At 39.0% G+C, this 19,429-nt stretch overlaps 1 protein-coding gene across 6 annotated transcripts in view; it reads right to left on the bottom strand.

Moving 5' to 3' along the window:
• Positions 1 to 1,061: 1,061 nt before the first annotated feature.
• Positions 1,062 to 19,429, bottom strand: part of klhl13 (kelch-like family member 13) — a 97,808-nt gene continuing 79,440 nt past the window's right edge. For all 6 annotated transcript variants that reach the window (XM_022664456.2, XM_007236363.4, XM_007236360.4 and 3 more), the window contains 2 exons: positions 12,840 to 12,953; positions 1,062 to 4,037 (listed from right to left, as the gene is read on the bottom strand). In XM_022664456.2, coding sequence (XP_022520177.1) covers positions 3,544 to 4,037; positions 12,840 to 12,953 — 608 coding nt within the window. In that variant the 3' untranslated portion in view covers positions 1,062 to 3,543. The remainder of the gene's footprint in view (positions 4,038 to 12,839; positions 12,954 to 19,429) is intronic.

The following is a 19,429-nucleotide window of genomic DNA, read 5'->3' as shown; positions in this document are numbered from 1 at the left end:
GAAATTATAAAATTCCAACAAAAAAAAAAAATCTCAAAATTTCACACATATGACCTGTCGTTCACCTGGTGCAATTGGGTGCAGGAAAGCACAATAATCTTTCCAGTCTAGCATCATCATGCAGATCTTCTGTAATGTACTGCACTGTCTCTCAAAATACTTAAATTAACTCAACTTGTTGGAATAAAACATTTAAAACACTTGCCGTATTCTTCGCACTATAAAGTGCACTTTAAATCCTTTAATTTTTTCCAAAAATCGTCAGTGCGCCTTATAATCCAGTGCGCCTTATGTATGAATGTATTTGATGTATTTTATCAGTCAGGTTGTAAGGAGCAGTAAAGTTTAATTTTAAAAGATTTTTTTTTTTTTTTTTAGAATTACAGTTTTGTCTACTTAACTTAGCTTTACAGGTCTCGCCACCCACTATAGTGAGACCTGCTGAAATAGAAGAAAAATACGGCAACACCCCTGTGCCTTATTAGTGTTGCATAATGTGCGTTATGTATGAAAATGGAGCAGAAAATATTTTATTAATAATCTGCTTTATAATCGGGTGCCCATTAAAAAAACTAGATATCTACACTGGCTTTAATAGAGTTCTGCAGCCACGATTTAGTTCTGTGTTGCTGTTTAATAACTGCAGTATTAGGTAACCTCACACAGAGCTGTAAAAGTACAGATAACAGGACCTGGCCACATCTCAAAATTGGCTAAATTAACAGTTGATCGGACATTCTTATATATGGACTGGAATTTCGTACGATACCAACACATAGCAGATTTATCCTAACATCTCTACCACTTATATTTATTGTTTTATGCACCAAAAATTGTTTATTTTTTACCAAACCTAAACTGAGCTCCACTTATATTTGTTGTTTCATGCGCCAAAAATCATTCACTTTTCCCGAACCTAAATGGTTTGTTTGTTTGGTGTGAAAGTGAACAGTATGTTTAAAAACATTTAGAGATCCCTATTATCATGAACAGAACTTCCCTGTAACTGCAAATTAAGCTCGGTTTTTATGTTAATCAATAAAAGGTAATTATGCCAGCTCTCTTTTTTCAAAACCTGGTTTATTAAATTTAGAAAACACCATTTTCTTAACGGTTCATAACAATAGCAGGAACAAAGTAATGAAATGTCATTTCTGGGGAGAAGGGTAGGTGGGCTGGGGAAGGGGGGCAGGTTGGCCCCTGAGTTTAAAAAGTTTAAATCTGTTTCCTCTTCCTGAAGTCAACTAGCCCCCACCTGCTTACACACAGGAAATGATGCAGAGAGAGAGAGAGAGAGAGAGAGAGAGATAGAGAAAAAAGAGAGAGAGAGAGAGAGAGAGAGAAAGAAAGAAAGTAGGACTGAATTCTAAATGGCTTCCAAAGTAATATGTAGTGAACAGTTGGGGTCAAGAAGCCCATTAATCTGTGACCATTGTAGTGCACTATGTAGGGAGTAGGGTAGAAGGAAGCCATTTGAGATTCAGCCGCCAGAGGGAAAAAAAAAAGAAAAAAAAAGAGTAAAGTCTTTAAATAAAAAGAGAGACTGACAGGTAGGTAGAGAATAAAAAAGAGAAAAAGGAGAAAGAAAGACGAAAATAATATATATATATACACATGTAGAACTAAAAAGAGAGAAAATAAAGAAAAAGCAGGAAGAAAGAGAGAGTGAGAGACAGCACAAGAGAGAGAGAGAGAGAGAGAAAAAGAGAGAAAGCGTAAGAGCGGCAGAGGTCTGCTGTAGTGTATTGTCCGGGGCCGTTGAGAGGAGAACATTAATCAGCATATTGAAACTCCAGAGGCGTCAGGTAGAAAAGTTGAATTGCAAAGTCCCTCAATTTTTTTGTTTGTTTTTGTTTTTTTTTTCTTCTTCAAGTCAAGGTTATTCCTGCCAAAGATGGTGAGAAATAAAACTAAACAAACAAAATAAATCAATAAAATAATAATATAATAATAATAAAAAACAAATATGTAACATCAACAGGTCATTAGGTTGGTGTTTCGATTTTTCTTTCTTGTCCCAAAAAAATCTAGGAGAGAGGGAGGAGACGGATGGAGGGATGAGAAGTCTTCAGCATAGATTGCAAAGAGGAGAAGAGGGAAGAGGGCGGGGCTTCACCACAGACGCCGCTCAGACAAAATCTGGGGGAGGGGGAGTGCAAACATTGTCTTTTTCCTGGAGAAAGAGAGATAGAAAGAGATCGAGAGAGAGACAGAGAGAAAGAGAGAGAGAGAAATCGCAGAAGGAGAGAGATGGATCAACTCAACCATCCATCCATCCAACAAGAACGTCCGACAAGTCATCGATCCATCAAATCGAACTCCGTCCATCTGTCCATCCATCCCTCATTCAGTGTCAGTATTTTATTTGCTCGGTGGCTATATCTCAAATGGCTCCCTATGCCCTGTGTAGTGCACTAAATAGGCGACGAAATAATGGCATGTACACCTAAATAGTGCACTGTGTGAACATACAGAGAGAGAGAGAGAGAGAGAGAAAGAGAGAGAGAGAGTGAGAGAGAGAGAGAAATCCACTGTAGCCTAAGAGTCAATTTAATGACTGCCTATGAGTAGGAAGAATTGTCAAACACCTAAAAAAAAAAAAAAAGAGGGGGAATTCAGTAGCTGCACCTTAAGCTCCCTATTTCTTTGTATATAAATTATAGTAGTGCACTAGATCTCTTTTTCTTAATCTTTCTCCCCTGTCCACTCATTAGGCGGTGTTCTTTTGGCTGTTTGAGTAAAGAGTCAGCAGAAGAGAGTATTGAGATATTGTGAAGTATCTGAAAAACTTAGCACACTATATAGGGCATAGTGTGCTACTGAAGCCAGATAAAGAAATTTAACACAACCTTTTAGAGGTGAGAAATAAGTCAACTGTATATACAGCAATTATTCATCCATCATCCTCATTAAGTGTCTATTTATGTCTCTCTTCCTCTCTTTCTGCATCTCAAACTGCTCTTTGTGTCCTATATACTGGCTTAGGCCTCCATCTGTAAACTATGGTGAATAGAATGCGCTACACAGATTACAGAATACAGATATTATGCCTTCTCACAGTCTAATAGTGCACTGTATGCTCAATAGGGGCAGTGGGCTCACTCAGGGGAGATGTTGTGGATGTATAGTAAACCGTTTCACCAGTGTGCTGCATTGTTCAGGGAGTGTGGAGCCATTTGAGATTCATCCAGCGAGAGAAACCGTGAGAGTGGGAGAGAGAGACAGAGAGAGAGAGAAAGAAAAAAAAAAAGATAGAGCACTCCCAGAAGAGGAGGAATAGACATTCGAGTCATTCCATCCTTCATGCTCATTCAGTGTCTGCATTTTAGCTTCTTTCTTTCTCTCTCTCTCTCTTTTTGGCTGTATCTCAAATCGCCTTTACACCCTATGTAAAGGCATAGGGAGCCAATTGTGCACTATGGTGGCCATACATATTGCACTACGTAGGTCAGGAAATAAAGATTTCTACACCCAGGAGTGCACCATGTATGACACGGCCATTTCAGATTCAGCCCGTCTCTCTCCCTCTCTCTCGTCCGCACCTCAGGGGGCAGACAGCGGGCTCTCTCGGCTGGGTGAGCCGGTGAGCGTCAGGTCGTCCGGAGGGAAGACTGTTAGCGTGCACGCTCTGATCCCGCCCAGCGACTCCGGCAGGTCAAACACTTTGTGCCACTCGTCCTTGTCCGGATCGTACTTCTGCACTATTTCCACCATGCAGCGGTTGTTCCACGAGTATCCGCCCACCACGTAGATCTTGTTCTCAAACACGGCCACGCCCACGTCGCTCTGGCCGCGCAGCATGGCCGCGATGGGTGTCCACATGTCCAGTGCTGGGCTGTAATACTCGCAGCTCAGCACGTCATCGTAGTCGCTCGTACCCCGGAAGTGGTTCCCACCGATCACGTAAAGCCGGTCGCCCACCGTGCACATGCAGTGCAGCCCGCGCACCGTCGTCATCGCTGCCTTCTGCGTCCACTTGTCCGCGTCCGGGTCGAAGCACATCAGCTCCTTCTGAAAGGTGTCGTGGGTGATGCCACCTGCAGGACACACAAGGACATTCTCAAATTATGCAGTATTCTCAACTGGTCTTAGCCCGGAACCCACAATTTCTCATGGTCATTAAAGAGGCAGTCCGTATTATTTTGTTTCTAAACTGAAAGCAGAAGCATTTCTAAGTGGAGAAGGGGTAAAATATTGTGTTTAATGGTACCAGTGTGGTTTATTCTAAAAACTGGGGTTTCAGGTTCAGGTCACTTTTCACAGGAGTTCTTCTGGCCAGGTCACACGTCTTTACGTCACACGTACAGCCTGAAAGAGGATCCGGATCAGTTTTACTGAACGCGAGCGGCTGGTGGAGCAGTGGAGACTTCAGAAGAGGAAACTCAGACCTCAGTAGCTCAGTATTCATTTATACTGATAAAACTGACAACCGTATATAATAACTCTCTTACTGGGGTGCTCCTTCTCTCTCTCTCTGACTGAACATAACCTGGAATTGGATTTATCTGCTCTGAAAGGAAGCCGCATCACACCCGCCCAGTTTAAAATGATTCTTTAAGAAACTGAGGAACATGTATTTAAACATTTACATGTATAAAAGTTACTAAAATAAAACTAAATATCAAAACTGCACAAAATAAAAAAGGCAACAAAATAAGATATTTTATGACTCTGCATATTTCTGCATCCAGAGTACATTAGTTAGAAACTCTCTCTCTGTCTCTTTTTTCCCCCCAATAGAAAAGAAAAGTACAAAATCATATGAGCATTCATTATTTTTAATTTTGTCTTTCCGCGACCTGCCCAGAACGTGTCCGTACCCACTTTTGGATCCCGACCCACCAGTTGTCGCTGTTTTACACCTTTATATACGTCCATGAAGGAACGGTCAGAAGTAGCTGAAAGATCTAGTCTGTGGTTGTGAAAACGAAGGAATGAGGTTAGTAGGGGAAGGGCACAGTGTGTTTGAAAGTGTAGACACAGGCTGTTTGGTGAGTGTGATGTTCAGATACTGGTACCACTGTTGTGAGCAAATTTGATGAGCCTTCTAGGTGTGTTGTGGGCCTAATTCAGTGAAACACTGATAAAGGGAGGCGTCTACCTGATGACCCCTGTGAAGAGCTGGTGGTGTGGTGGATCATTAGTGTATTTGTGAAAGAAAGGTTGTGTGTTTCGTATTTGGGTTAAATATTGGTGATCGGATCATAAATAGCCACAGCAACCTAGTCGTTAAGTGTCGGATCTTCACGTTTGGGTTAACTGTTGCTGATTGGACACTCCTTCTAATGAGTGCATTCATCTACTTGAAGTATTGTCCATTATTGAAACAGATGTGCAAATGCACAGGCACAGATTTTCTAGACCCTGTATAGAAGTACTAATAACTAAATAAGTTATTACCCCCTACATTTTATTTAAAATTCTGTAATAACTAATATCAGCTGGATTGATTTCTATAAAGCTTGTTTACTATTATAAATATACCTAATTTGATTTGTTGCAGTGACTAGTGGAACAAGTTTCATTTGCTTATGATGCACTTATGAACATCCTCAAATAATAAACAGCTTTTTTGTGTAGATTTTTTTTGTGTTTTGTGTGAAAGATCAGCTGTTCCACACATGTTCAAATAAAGGTACAGATGTCTGTATAAATAGCACAAAATAAACTGCTCTCAATAATGGCTTTACACTACTAAACCAGCTGTTAGACCACAAGAGAAATAAACACACACACACACACACACACACACACACACACAATCAAAATGCACTGGTGTGTGCACACTGGCAGGAGCATTACGACATCTAATAGACCGTAAGCACTGAATACCTAATGGACCATGAGCAACACACACACCCCAACACACACACACACGCCCCAACACACACACACACGCCCCAACACACACACACATACATGCACACACACACACACATATAAATAATGCATAAGCAAAAGAAACACACCTATGCTCACATCCCCTGTGTTTCACACACGCTCCAAACATACAAGTCAGCACAGAATAATGAATATTAATGTGCAATTACATGCCAGCACACACACACACACACACACACACACACACACACACACACACACACACAGTGACGGAAAAAGAAAAAAGAAATGGATGGGAGGAGGAGAGATAGAGAGAGAGAACGAATGCAAGAGAGAGAGACAGTAGAAAGAGGGTAAGAGAGAGAGAGAAGAGAGAGAAAGGAGGTACAGAGCCTGTGAGCGAGAAAGAACGAATGCAAAAATAAGAGCGAAAGAGAGAGTGAGGGAGAGAGAGAGAGAGAGTGAGGGAGGGAAAAGAGAAGCGCTGGATAAAACGGAAAAAAGGAAAAACGGGACATGTCTACAGGGAGGACTGAAAATAAAGAGTAGAAATATCCCATAAGGCATTTGGGCATCAGCCAAAAAGCCCTGCCCTCTCTTTTGCTTTTGCTCTCTCTTCTTTCTCCATCAGTCTCTCTCTCTCTCTCTTTCTCCCTCAGTCCTCTGTTCTCTGTCCGCCCTCTCTCTGCTCTGGGCTAACTAAGTGACCGACGGATCAAAGGATGAGATGAAGGAGAAGCAGTGAGTGTGAAAAGGGCGAGGGAGATTAAAATAATACAGAGACAGATAGAGAGAAAAAGAGAGAGGAGAAAGAGTAAGAGAAAGAAAATTGAGAAAGAGAGGGAAATGAGCCAGCGAGAGCCAGAGAGAGAGAGAGATGCAGAGGAAAACTAAAAGATCAGCAAGTTCCAAAAATACACCAGAGTGATGGAGAGACACACAAGACGAGTGTGTGTGTAAAAAAAAGGTGCATATAACCTCTATAACATGGCATGCACATGAACAAGAAGTAATGGAGGTAAATTTCGACACATGGTCTCAATAGAAGTGCTAGTCTGATTACAAAGCATCTACCACACACTCTGCCACATCAGTCTCTTACATTACCATCACATTTGCCTTTATGTGACACAGATATGCTTTTCTCAGGGATGTGTGGACATATTAAATATTTTTTTAATCAGATCTAAGTTACTTTCCTATATGCTCCCACATTAGATAGATATAATACACACAGATATATTTAAATCAAGAGCATGCAATGCAAATGTCATGTTTTTGCCAACACAAATGTGTTTAATGCTGTAAGTGATGAAGGTCAAATTTCTTATAGGAAAGTTATTTAATTCAGTTGCAGACATTTATTTTTAGTCACACAAGAAAAGGTTCTGACCTCTAAGAATCTATAAATGCAGAAAGAGAGATGAATTATTAGTCCAATAGTGCACAACAAAATGTATTTTTTCAGTTCTATTTATTCAAAGGGGCGTTCCAACTATCATGATGACCCTTCTCTACACTGCAGCTGATTGGCTCATTTTTTGAAGTTCTCCAAGTCATAATAATTTAAACAGTGATCATTCTCCTTGTTCATAACATTTTTTGCACATGCAAAGTGCATAAACATGTCGACGCTTACTGTTTCACAAACAGATTTAGTCACATTAGACAGACAGACACCGGTCACCTATTTTTATGTGAATTATACGGAACTGTCAAAATAGTTAAATCGGATCTGTGCAACAAAATCTGCGCTGATTAAAGATGCTTCTCATGTGAATGCTACTATATTACTACTATAGTCACAATGATGTCTCAGTAGGCTGCTCAGAAAACACCTTTTTCAAGGGGGCCTGTGCCTAGTCTTGCACTTAAAACATTGGTTGCTCTTTGTAAGAGGAGGAGTTCTGGCATTTGATTGACAAGTAGGTAAATACAAGACTGTGAGACACAGAGAGGGGATTAAATTAAAATGCATTAAAAAACCCACAAGGAGCAATGTCAACTACAAAAAAAAAATAAAATTCTTAATTTCAACTTAAGACATTCTAGTATTCTAGAATTTCCTGAAAATAGTTATCCTATAGTAAACTTTGTATTTTTTTTAGGTTAACATATCTAAAAAAGTACTGTACAATTGGTCTAGGTCCCCAAACGTTTAACAGTCAATGCATTGGATCTCACCAGTAGAAAGTGCATGACAAAAAATTATCGTGACTAATCGACTAAAAATTGATCGTCAGATCAGTCAACTATTAAAATAGTCATTAGTTGCAGCCCTATTCTCTGCCTCTTTTGCTGCATCCTAAACGACACACACATTTTAATTACTTTAATATAGAATGGTATTAATGTTTACAGGGTTTCTGCAGCTATAAAGAACATTAAAATACAAAATACAGTGATGTAAGAGCCAACAGGCTGCTACTGTAAATAATAAGGTGCTCTTAATTGCCTAATTAAATAAAGAATAAATGTGTAAAAAAAAAACAAAAAAAACTATATATTGCAGAACTGCAAAAAAAAGTGATTAAAATAAAGAGAAATAGATCATGGTATTAAAAACACTAATGTTGCAATTCGTCAATATTTATCACTACATTTTCTTACAGCCCCATTCTTCTCCATGTTAAATAAATGATTATGGAGAAGACATTCTTGATCTGAACGAATCTGATCCAGCTAAAGTTTGGTAGGAGCAGTAGAGGAATCAGTGTTTGAACTTGAGAGTGCTGTTTAAGAGCTTGTGGAGAAGTGCTGGTAAGCAGCAGCGCAATGCTGCTCTACATAAAACACTGAAAAGCAGGAGGGAAATTGAGTGTGAAAATTTATTTCTAACTTTGTGTCTCAAAAAAACTCTATATAAATAAATAAAATCATAAAAAATGCAATACATCGGCCAGTCCTAACAACACCCCTCCCACACATCCAACACCGTTCACTCCAGTCTATCTGCAGCTCCATTAAACTCACTAAACTCACAACCTTTTCCTCCACTCAGACACCAATTTCTCACACATTACTCCACTCCTCTCCCTTCCGTCTCTATATCATTCCAAACCTTTCCCTCCCCACCTTCTTCTGCATGTGTTTGTGTGTGTGGTGCTGAAACTAGGCCTCTTCTGCATAATGCAGGATTTTAGTTGCAATCCTATAAACAGAACAAGTGATGGAAACATTCCTACAGTGAGAGGATTCATTTCCTCTGTGTGTATGTAAGTGCAGTCAAAAGAGACAGGGAAATGAATGAATGTCAGTGTTTGAGGTTGCTCTCGTGTCTATGTTACCTTCTGGCTCTCTTCGTTTTGTTAGGCTTGTTATAATCATACCTGCTTGAGTCACTAGCCACACTCTGATAATGTTTTACATGCTCTGTTCTTTATAAATCCAATTATATCTAATATAATTCCATCTCTTTATCTTCCTCTGAGTTACTGACTGCCCGCCTGTTCGTCAGACACTTAAGGAAGTTTGACAGTTGGGCTCTACATCACCTGCCACAGATCAGCTACAGACTATATTATAAGTTTACATGAAGTCTAGCGGTGCATTTACACTGCTCCGTTGCGTCAACGCCCAGCAACGTATCCCATTTATTTTCAATGGGAAGCGCCGCCTCGGTCACGGTGCGCGTCTACTGGCAATTAAGCCCCGACGCATCCCATTAATTTCAATGGAGAGAGCCGCCGCATGCTGCGGTGCATACTGGGTTGCATTGCGTTGAGCGCAGCCCCGCCCTCCGGCACGAAAGTTGAGCAGATCTCAACTTTATTCAAATGAATCCGGCCACCGCGCTGCGTCCAGCCAATAGGAGAACAGCAGGCTGCCACGCCACACACAGACGAGCCTCACACACACAGAGCAGGCGCCTTTTAAACACAGAAGAAAGACTAAAAATGGCGGAATATGGATTTATACAGCTATAGATCACAGTGAGGTTTACTAAAAACGTAAAATCTTAAACTTATGATTGACTACACCTGTTGCTTCATTTGAATTTAAAAACGTCACGGACACACCCACACGCGGCGAGCTGAGAGATCCGGCACGGCGACCTGCGCTGAAGAAAAGTGCCAGTGGACGCGCACAGTCAGATGCAGTCGCGCGGTGCATCATGGGCCCGATGCGTTGAGAGCGGGTGATGCACTGCGATGAAAAGTTGAGTTGGTGGGTTTTTTAAATATTTCTATTTTATTTTATTAGGAAAAGTTTGCTTCTGGTAGCTTATATACTGCTCACTACACAGTGTAATGAAGCTCAATCAAACGTTTATATCTATAAATACACATTTATATGTATTACAATATAGGAAATAATAAAAGCTTGTATAAAAGCATTTCCCATTTATTAAAACTATTTACTTGGACGACGCAGGGAACGCCTTTGTAACGCCCACATGCGACCAGTTGGAGGGTTCAGCAGAGCGGCAGCGCGGCATACCGCGTTGGGTATGTAAGCACATTAAGGGTGAAGCATTAGCAGCTAACTGCTAGCATTTAGTGGATAATGCCCAACAGCGCTACACTGAGGAACCTTGAGTGTTCCGGTAAGCCAGCACGGCATTAGCTAGTGATTCGTCACATGTAGCTTGTTTTAACACAGTAAACGAGCAGACTACAGTCCAATATAACTTACTCACCTCTGAACCACAAAAGAGCTAGCGGTTAGCAGCTAATGCTAATGCTGCTCAAGCCTTGCTGCTGCAGAACTAAATTGAAACTCCTGTATAACGCTGTACTTCAGCGGAGTAGCTTTACTGCTCTTTACAACCTGACTGATAAGAGTTCATACATAAGACGTACCGGATGAAATGGTGCTCTGCCAATTTTTAGGGAAAATTAAAGGATTTTAAGTGCCCCTTACAGTGCGAAAAATACAGTAGTAAAGTTACTGTTACTATAATTATTATGGATTGTGGAGATCCTCAGTTACAGCATCTATATATAAAATGACCAAACAAGTATAAAAAAATAAGAGCTGGGACCCTTAACAACCATGAAATGACCTTCAGAACCCCCTCCATAAGATATTATGCACTAGACATGCACAAAATATTAAAACACACCGAGCATTGTGTCCTAAAATAGCCCAAAAAATAATGTAGTTATTGTTTAGTATCCACTATTCTGCCTTTTCAGTTATTTGACTAAACACTAAAAGTGTTTTTTTTTTTTGCCCTCTTTGAACACATTTTCCATTTTGTTAGGTTTCTGGCAATCAGTGCTTAAAGCTTTCATCCCAGAGAGAGATAATCATCTAGCTCCAGTCTCACTTCAGATCTGAAACAATCCACAGATGTTTGTATCCATCCTTCCACTGTAAAAAGACTCTGTGCCAGATGGATGTGGACGGATGTGCAGGTGATTAAGCAGATTCTAACTGACAGACAGAACATTCACACTCACTTCCCCAATCCTGAATATCTGAAATGTAGAACTGGGCTTCTTTTGACAAAACAGGAGGCAGCATGAACACCAGCAAAGCAATGAAACACATGAGTGAAGGTTTGGAGTTGTGTAACATCTGGAGATGTAATTCCTAATTTCTCCCAGAAAATAACTATGAATGGATGAGGCTTTCTGATTCTGTATGTAGGGAGTGTGTAGAAAATGCTTGGAACAACATAGAATGATTTGTGTGTGTGTGTGTGTGTGTGCCGTTTCACAAATCTTTCTCACACTGCCGATGCCACTGTACCCAACAGCTCCAGGTGTCAAGGGTGTGTGCAGAAGGAGTGTGAGATTTGTCACATTCTTTCATCCTGTGTGTGTCAAACACACAGACACACACACACACAAAGAGACACACACACACACACACACAAATACACCGGGACACACACAGACACACATATCAGCCTCCTGCATGAATAAGACGAAGCTGCATTTACACTTTATCTCACAAGATAAAGTAGGTTTTATATGTCTATGTTGACTGATTTTAGTCAGAATAAATAATAATTACTTAAATAATTGTAGTCTAATTCTAGTCTACTAATTTCAGTCTATTTCAGTCACTTTTATTTTTTTTATTTATTTATTCTTTTAATTTATTGAAGTTGTTTAAGTTTAGTTTATTAATAGTTTATAGAATCAATATATTGATTCTACTTAGTCTATTTCAGTCCTATATTGATTAAGCTAGGTCTATTTATAGTCATATTGATTAACTGTAGTCTATTGAATATTGAGTATTTTTAGTTAACTATTCCTGTTAAATGTAGTCCAATTGCACATACACACACACACACACACATATATATATATATATATGTGTATATTTTGATTCAATAGAGTTTCTTTTAGACATATATTGATATATATGTTGATTGTTTTCTTTTGATTTATTTTTTTGTTTCATTTATATAGTCTATTTTTAGTCATACTATTTCATCTTCATCCAGATCTTTTCATCCAGATCTATTTTCAGTCATAGTTCATCTTCATCCGGTTTTATGCATATATTGATCCATTTTAGTCTATTTTTTGCAATGAGTTAATTTTCACCCAGTTTTATCCGCATATTGATTCATTTTAGTCTATTTTTAGTAATACGAGTTCATCTTCACCCAGTTTTATTCGTATATTGATTCATTTAGTCTATTTTTAGTCATATTTATTTATTTATTTTCATTATCAATTTTAATCTCTTAAATAATCTGTCGTATTGATTTATTTTAGTCTGTACATTCATACATTTATATGATTGGTGGTTTTAGTCAACAAAAATACTATTCAGAAAAAAAACGTTCCCATAAAACTGCTAAATGGAAGTAAACAATGTCAGTGCTTTAATATAAATTAGTATTATTTTGCAGCTTTAATCACAAGGTGAAGAACAACTTCCACTCTAATGTAAGATATTTACCAACATATCAATGATCAACATTTATCTTACTATCAGTAATATATACAATGTTTTAAAATGCAATACAAGCATTAAAGTGGGGTGTTGGTCCTGCAGGAAGAAATCCAGATTAGCTACAGGATAAAACCTACCAGAGATGTACATGTAGCCTCCATACACTGTTCCAGCATGACCGTAGTGTGGTTCATTCATCTTCGCTACGTACGACCACTCATTCGTCCTGGGGTTATAACACTCCACCGTCGCTGCAGAGAGAAAGAGAGAGTTAGAGACAGATATTAGCAGCATGATATCTAATTATGGGCTGAAAAACAAGATTTCGGTTTCTTCTACACTGAGACTTCTTTCTACACGCCACTGAGAGAAAGAATGAAATAAGTACACCAGAAAGAATGAAAGGAAAGTGAAAGTGAAAATAAGACAGAAATAAAGAATGGGAAGGTGCAGGAGTGAGAGGAGGTAGAGGAGGGAAGGAAGCCAGAGAGTGGAAGAGTGTTGAATGAAAGTAGGTCAAGTGAGAGAACTGAGGAAGAGTAAAGAACGATCGCTTCAATCAGGAGCTGCCGGCGGATCACAACCACAGAGATAAGGGAGCGGGAAAAAACGACAGGCATCCCTCCATCTGCTCAGGAGAGGAGGGATGAAGCAAGAGAATGAGTCAATATTTCACCACCCTCACACACAGTATTGCAATATTAGCCAGTCCTAAGATACAGGTCTTAAACACGATCGAGTCTATATTAAAATTATTCTCAAAACAATAGTTCTGTGTGAATTCTTAGAATGACAAGGTCGCAGGTGTAAATGGAGAGCAAGGCTGCTACATTTGGTGTTTTGGGTACAATTCACTCATACTGGTCACTGGATATTCAACATGGCACTTCATGGCAAAGAAATCGCCCTTCTGTCTTCCTATCTGTCTCTCCACTAATTAACCTGTGTGTCTAATTAACCATCTTCAGCCATTTACATGTTTGTCTGTCTTTAAACCTGTCTGTCTGTCCAACCAGCTATCTGTTCATCCCTGTATCCTTCTGTCTTTCCGGTAATCAACATGTGTATCTGACCATCTTCATCCATTCCCCTGTTTGTCTGTTTTCATCTGTCTGTCTGCCCATCTGTATGGCCATATTAGTCACTCTGTCCATCCATCCATCCATTCATCCATTTCTATTAATGTTATTTTTTTTACTTTCAGTCATTTGTCTGTTTGCCCATCTGTCCCTCAGTTTCTGTCTCTGTTCATATCCCTGTCTGTCCATCCAAATGTTCGCCAATCCATGTGCCTCTCTGTCTTCCTATCTGTCTCTCCATTAATTAACCTTTGGTCTTTGACCATCTTCAGCCATTCATCTTTTTTCTGTCTTTCCATCAGTCTGTCTGCCTCACTATCTGTCTCACCATAAGTCACTGTCTGTCTTCATCTATCTATTCGCCCACCTCTATCAATCTTTTATTTTTTTCTCTCCAGTCATCTATTTGTCTGTCTATCTATCCGTCTGTCTGCCTACCCATCTGCAGTCTCTGTTCATCTGCCTGTCTGTCCATCCATGTATCCCTTTGTCTCTCTACTAATCAACCTGTGTATTTAACCCTCTTTATCCATTCCTGTTTGTCTGTGTTTCCATCTGTCTGTTACTATTATGTTGTATGTTAATTTTTGTCTTTCAGTCATTTGTCTGTCTGCTCATCTGTCCCTTAGTTTATCTGTCTCTCTGTTCATAAGCCTGTCTGTCCATTCAGATGTTTGCCAATCCACATGTCCTTCTGCCTTACTATCTGTCTCTCCACTAATGAACTATCTATTTATCCGTCTGTCTGTCCATCCATCCCTCAGTTTATCTGTTTCAATGTATCCGTCTGTCTCTCCACTAATCAACCTGTGTGTTTGTGACCATCTTCAATCATTCACCTGTTTGTATGTCTTTCTATCTCAGTCTGTCTGCTCATCAGTCTCACCAGCCATATCAGTCACTCTTTCCATTCAACATTCTATCTATCTATTCTATCTATCTACCCCCCCCAGGTGGTCATCTGTCTTTCCATCTATTTATCTATCTGTGTATTTTTCTGTCTTTATCTATCCCTTACTATGTGTCTGTCTGTCCATCCGCCTGTCTCTCTAGTTGCACAGAGACACTGAAAGGCCCTTGTGAGAGCTCACACTGATGCAGTAGGTTAATGTGAGTAATTAGATGTTAAATGCATTAAAACTGTAGATAATAAAGTCATTAAATGTTCAGATCTTAGCTCATCTACATTATGCTCCCTCCTCTCCTCTGTTCAAAAACCACTTAACAGTCAGGAAGGCAGAGGAGCAGCTGTTAAAGACGAGGCTTGATTTCTAACAGCGGTGTTTCTCTCAGGAGGCCTGAGCTAAGCTCAGTTAAGACTACTGCTCTTTAAATACAGTCCCACCTTCCCTTAACGATGACCTCAGCCTCTCACCACCACACCCAGCGTCTCCAGCGTGCTGTCCGATAACCACCACTTCACAGCTAAAAATACAACATGCCCAACCATCAGTCTCTGCACCCTAATGATCGTTGGCGGATAATAAAACAGTGCACGTCTTACTTAAGGATTTATATTAATAAATAACATTATAAAATGAAGTGAACATAGAGGCTTATGCTAAAAGTTTTTGGAAACAGCTGCTTAAATAACACACAGGACCCTGTTTTAGTGTTCTACAGGTGAGCAGTCACTAGCGCACCATGCATCTGGACTTAGGGTGTTTAAGTGTCTCTTTGCTATCGTAACGACGGGAAAAGTACACCTTGTGCAGCTCAAAATAGGCAAAACATTACATTGATATTATGATGCTATTACATATCATTTTTGCTTGGGATACATCAACAATGAAAAGTGGCTTTAAGTATTGAGATTTTTACTGACACTAAATTAAAGATAATCAAATGACTAGGATAAACTTGTGGTGAAGAATGAATATTGGTTGACGAATTGTGTAAAATTGACATCTATAATTCCCATAGTAAAATTATCTGAGAGGCTGATTTTTTTTTTATTAGTTTATCATTTTCTCATTTTAATTTTTAATTTATTTGTATTTATTTATTATTACTTTTTTATTCTAATGTTTCATATGTTCATTCTTGTTTTTAGTTCTATTATTCATTTAATCATTTCTTATCATTCTTAACATTTTACTTTACTTTTACTACTATCTTTTTACTGATTTTATATTTTATAAATTTTTTACTTTTTTTGTGTCAATTTTTTTATGGTATTTTAGAATTTTCAGTTTTACATAAATTTTATTTATATATATATATATTAAATATTGAGTTAAAATTTGTACTTTATTTTTATTTTTTACTATTTTATTCATTTTTATTTATAATTTATAAAATAATAAGGAATAATTTATATCTAATTTATTATTTTATTTATTATTGTTTTCAATCCCTTTGATGTTGTAAATACTCGGTAACACTGTAAATGAGGGTCACCCTCAATGTTTTTCCTGAGTGAAAATAAAGGTTGATTAATTGATTGATTGATCCATACTTCCTGTTATTGTATTCGCCTAAATAACACAAATGCTGTGAAGTATTGAAGAGAATTGTCTTGCGATATATTGAGTATCGTAGAATCCCAGTATTATGAGATCATAGTTATCCTGGGCAACGTATTGTGACATCGTATCGTTAGATACCCTGTGATTCACACCTCTAATGGATATCTTTATAATGAACACAGTTCATCCCCTTCTCATCATCACCCACATTTGCCTCGTCCTCACAGGAATGTGGAAACACATCCATGACCCAACCATGATGACCTTCCTCAGATGAAAATCAGGCCCCTCTCTCAGGAACGTGTCCGTACGGACGCTTTAATGGGCTACGATTCTCCCGGGAGTCTGTCAGCAGCTTCTGACCTCGTTCAGAATAGAATATTTTCATGGGAGCTTATTCCTGTCCTCCACGTCACCACTCTTCCTCCGGGAGTCTGTTCCCTAATGATGACATCACACGTGAGTAACCGCTCATCGTCCCGATCACGTGATCCGCCACACACCGTGCAGGATGATGAGGCGTGACCCTCTGTGGTCACGCTGCTATTTGTATTCTTGCTGCGTTTTCTGCAGACGCCACAAATCGACGAGCACACGCATACATGCATGCACACACACAGACACACACGCAGAAAGAAAAGAGGCCACAGGGAGAAAAACAAAAAGTAATTCAATTTAAGGCAATAAAATCCACTTGACCGGCATGACTCTGGTCGCCATGGCAACCAAGACGACCGTGGAAACGTGGGCAGCCGAGCAGGAAGAAGCAGCATGAGGTAGAGAGAGAGAGAAATGAAAGACAGCAAGAGGCAAAGGAAAAGAGCAAAAGGGAATAAAAGAATGAAATACAGGAAAGAGACAGACAGATAAACAATAAAGAGAAGGAGGATTAACAGACAGAAAAACAGAGGGACAGACAGACAGATAGAATGACACGATAATAGAAAATTAGATACGAATAAAAGAATGACAGAAAGGCATAGAAAGATAAATATAAAGTCAGAGTGATAGACAGATAAAACCAAAGAGAAAGACAGATATAAGTTAAAAGATCATAAGAGACATAATGACAGATACAGACAAAGATAAAAAGACAGAGGGACAAAAAGACAGACAGATAGGAAGACAAACAGACTCAAAAACAGATCAAAGGTAGAGAGAAAGAGAAATGTAAGACACCAAGAAGCAAAGGAAAAAGGGAAATAAAGAATGGAGGACAGAAATGAAAAATGAAAAAAAAAAAAGACAGAAAAACAGCAGGACAGAGAGACAGACAGAATGACACAATAAAATAATATAAAGTCAAATACATACAAATTAAAGAATTATAGAAAGACTGTCAGAGAGATAAAAATAAAGTTAGACTGATGGACAGATAAAATCAGATAGATACAGACAGAAGTTAAAGATAAAATAATGATTTAGACAGAAAGATAGAAAGACAGAGGGACAAAAAACAGTAGGAAGAAAAGCGGACAGATAGACAGATCAAAAAAAGACAGAAATAAAGAGATATTTAGTTAGAAAGACAGATACATAAGACTGATATCCTACTGAAACATACAGATAAATAAAAAGACCGATAGAAGGGTATAACTGCCTTCAGGCCATTACCATGTAAATACAGTAATCAGAATACACACTGTGATTGGTTAGATAATTAATTTGCATATTTCAGCCACCTGTGATATGAGCATTGCAAAAACCAATATCAGTATCTATTTACCATACAGCCAAATGACTGCACAATGTGATTCATTGGACATAATCTCCATAAAATGTGTGCGTGTGTGTTTGTGTGTGTGTGTGTGTGTGTGTGTGTGGGCACATCCTGGCATTCTCCTCCATGCCAGCAGCACCCCGGTTATGTTAATGACCCACGCTCCTCTTTGGCTTTCATCCTGCACACCACATTCACCACTGCCAGTCACTGTGGATGGGTAACCATGGTAACCAGACAGATGACCCAGGTGGACCATGTCAAGGAGATGGATCTAACACCACCTGCATCCAGCTACAGGGGTCTCTTACCCCTCCCAATGATTACAGTAGGACAGCCACACACGCACAAACACAAACAAAAAAAAATTAACTGAACTGAACTGAATCCGCAAATTAATGTAGTAAGCATGTAATGTAATGTAAGCATGGAGCGTGCAGCCCTTGTCTTGGGAGAACTTAGTGCACTAAAATGTGTCAAAAGAAATCACTTAAAGTTCTCTCTGTATAAATTGCAAAAACTTGAAAATATATATAGATCCATGTTCAACATTTACATTGGTGATTCCTGTATGTACTGTAACTGTAGACTAGTGCTGGGTGGTATACCTGTTCAAACAGTATACTGAATGGGAATTTAGAACCGGTATGCATTTTTCACATACTGCCATACCACTAGAGGCGCTGCGGAGCGCTGTGTAGAACAGCGCCAGCAAAGAAGCACAGTACCAGAGCTTGCTAGCTAACATTAGCCAGTTATTATAACAAGCTAACACTGTAGTAGCGGCAGCTCACTCTCTTTCTGATAATGAAGTCAGATTTTTTTATATATTGTTTTATTTTGTGGGACAAAGTAAATCCAACTGTAATCAAAGCCTTAATTTAAAGCCTTGATGTTTGATATTATTTGTACTCTGAAGCACGAAACTAGATCTCTACAAACTAGATCTCTACAATATGAAAACTTCAGAACATGTAATCATACAAGCGTACTAGAAGGTCAAAATGCGTACCTGTTACTCAAAAAGCATAAATATTAGCAGGTCTGCCTAAGTCTGAGTCAAAGTTAAGGTAATGATGCATCTTGCCAGAGTAAAAACAAAAACTACAACACATCAATCAGAGTCACAATCAAGATCAGGAAAGATCCAGTTTGAATCAAAACTGAAGCCACAACACAAAGCTTATAATGCACAGGGTTTAATGGTTCCTTGTTAAAGGGGCTTCTTTTTGTTGCATATTAGTCCTCAAACTCAAAAACAATGGTTCAGTTAATCAATCAAGAGTGACAGCTCCACAATACGACATCAATCACTCCCCTACTGATTTTATTCACAGCTTGAGAACAGCTTTCCCCTGATCCCCACAGCAGACAGATTCTCCACGGCACCTTCCACCTGTAACTCGCACCTGTTCCACCACACCTGCCAGACCTGCTTTGCTTCTCTACAATATGACTTC

The sequence above is a fragment of the Astyanax mexicanus genome, chromosome 1 (genome assembly GCF_023375975.1).
Source record: "Astyanax mexicanus isolate ESR-SI-001 chromosome 1, AstMex3_surface, whole genome shotgun sequence".
Lineage (NCBI taxonomy): Eukaryota > Metazoa > Chordata > Actinopteri > Characiformes > Acestrorhamphidae > Astyanax > Astyanax mexicanus.
The sequence above is the reverse complement of the archived record's forward strand: the minus strand, read 5'-3'. Positions and strand labels throughout refer to the sequence as shown.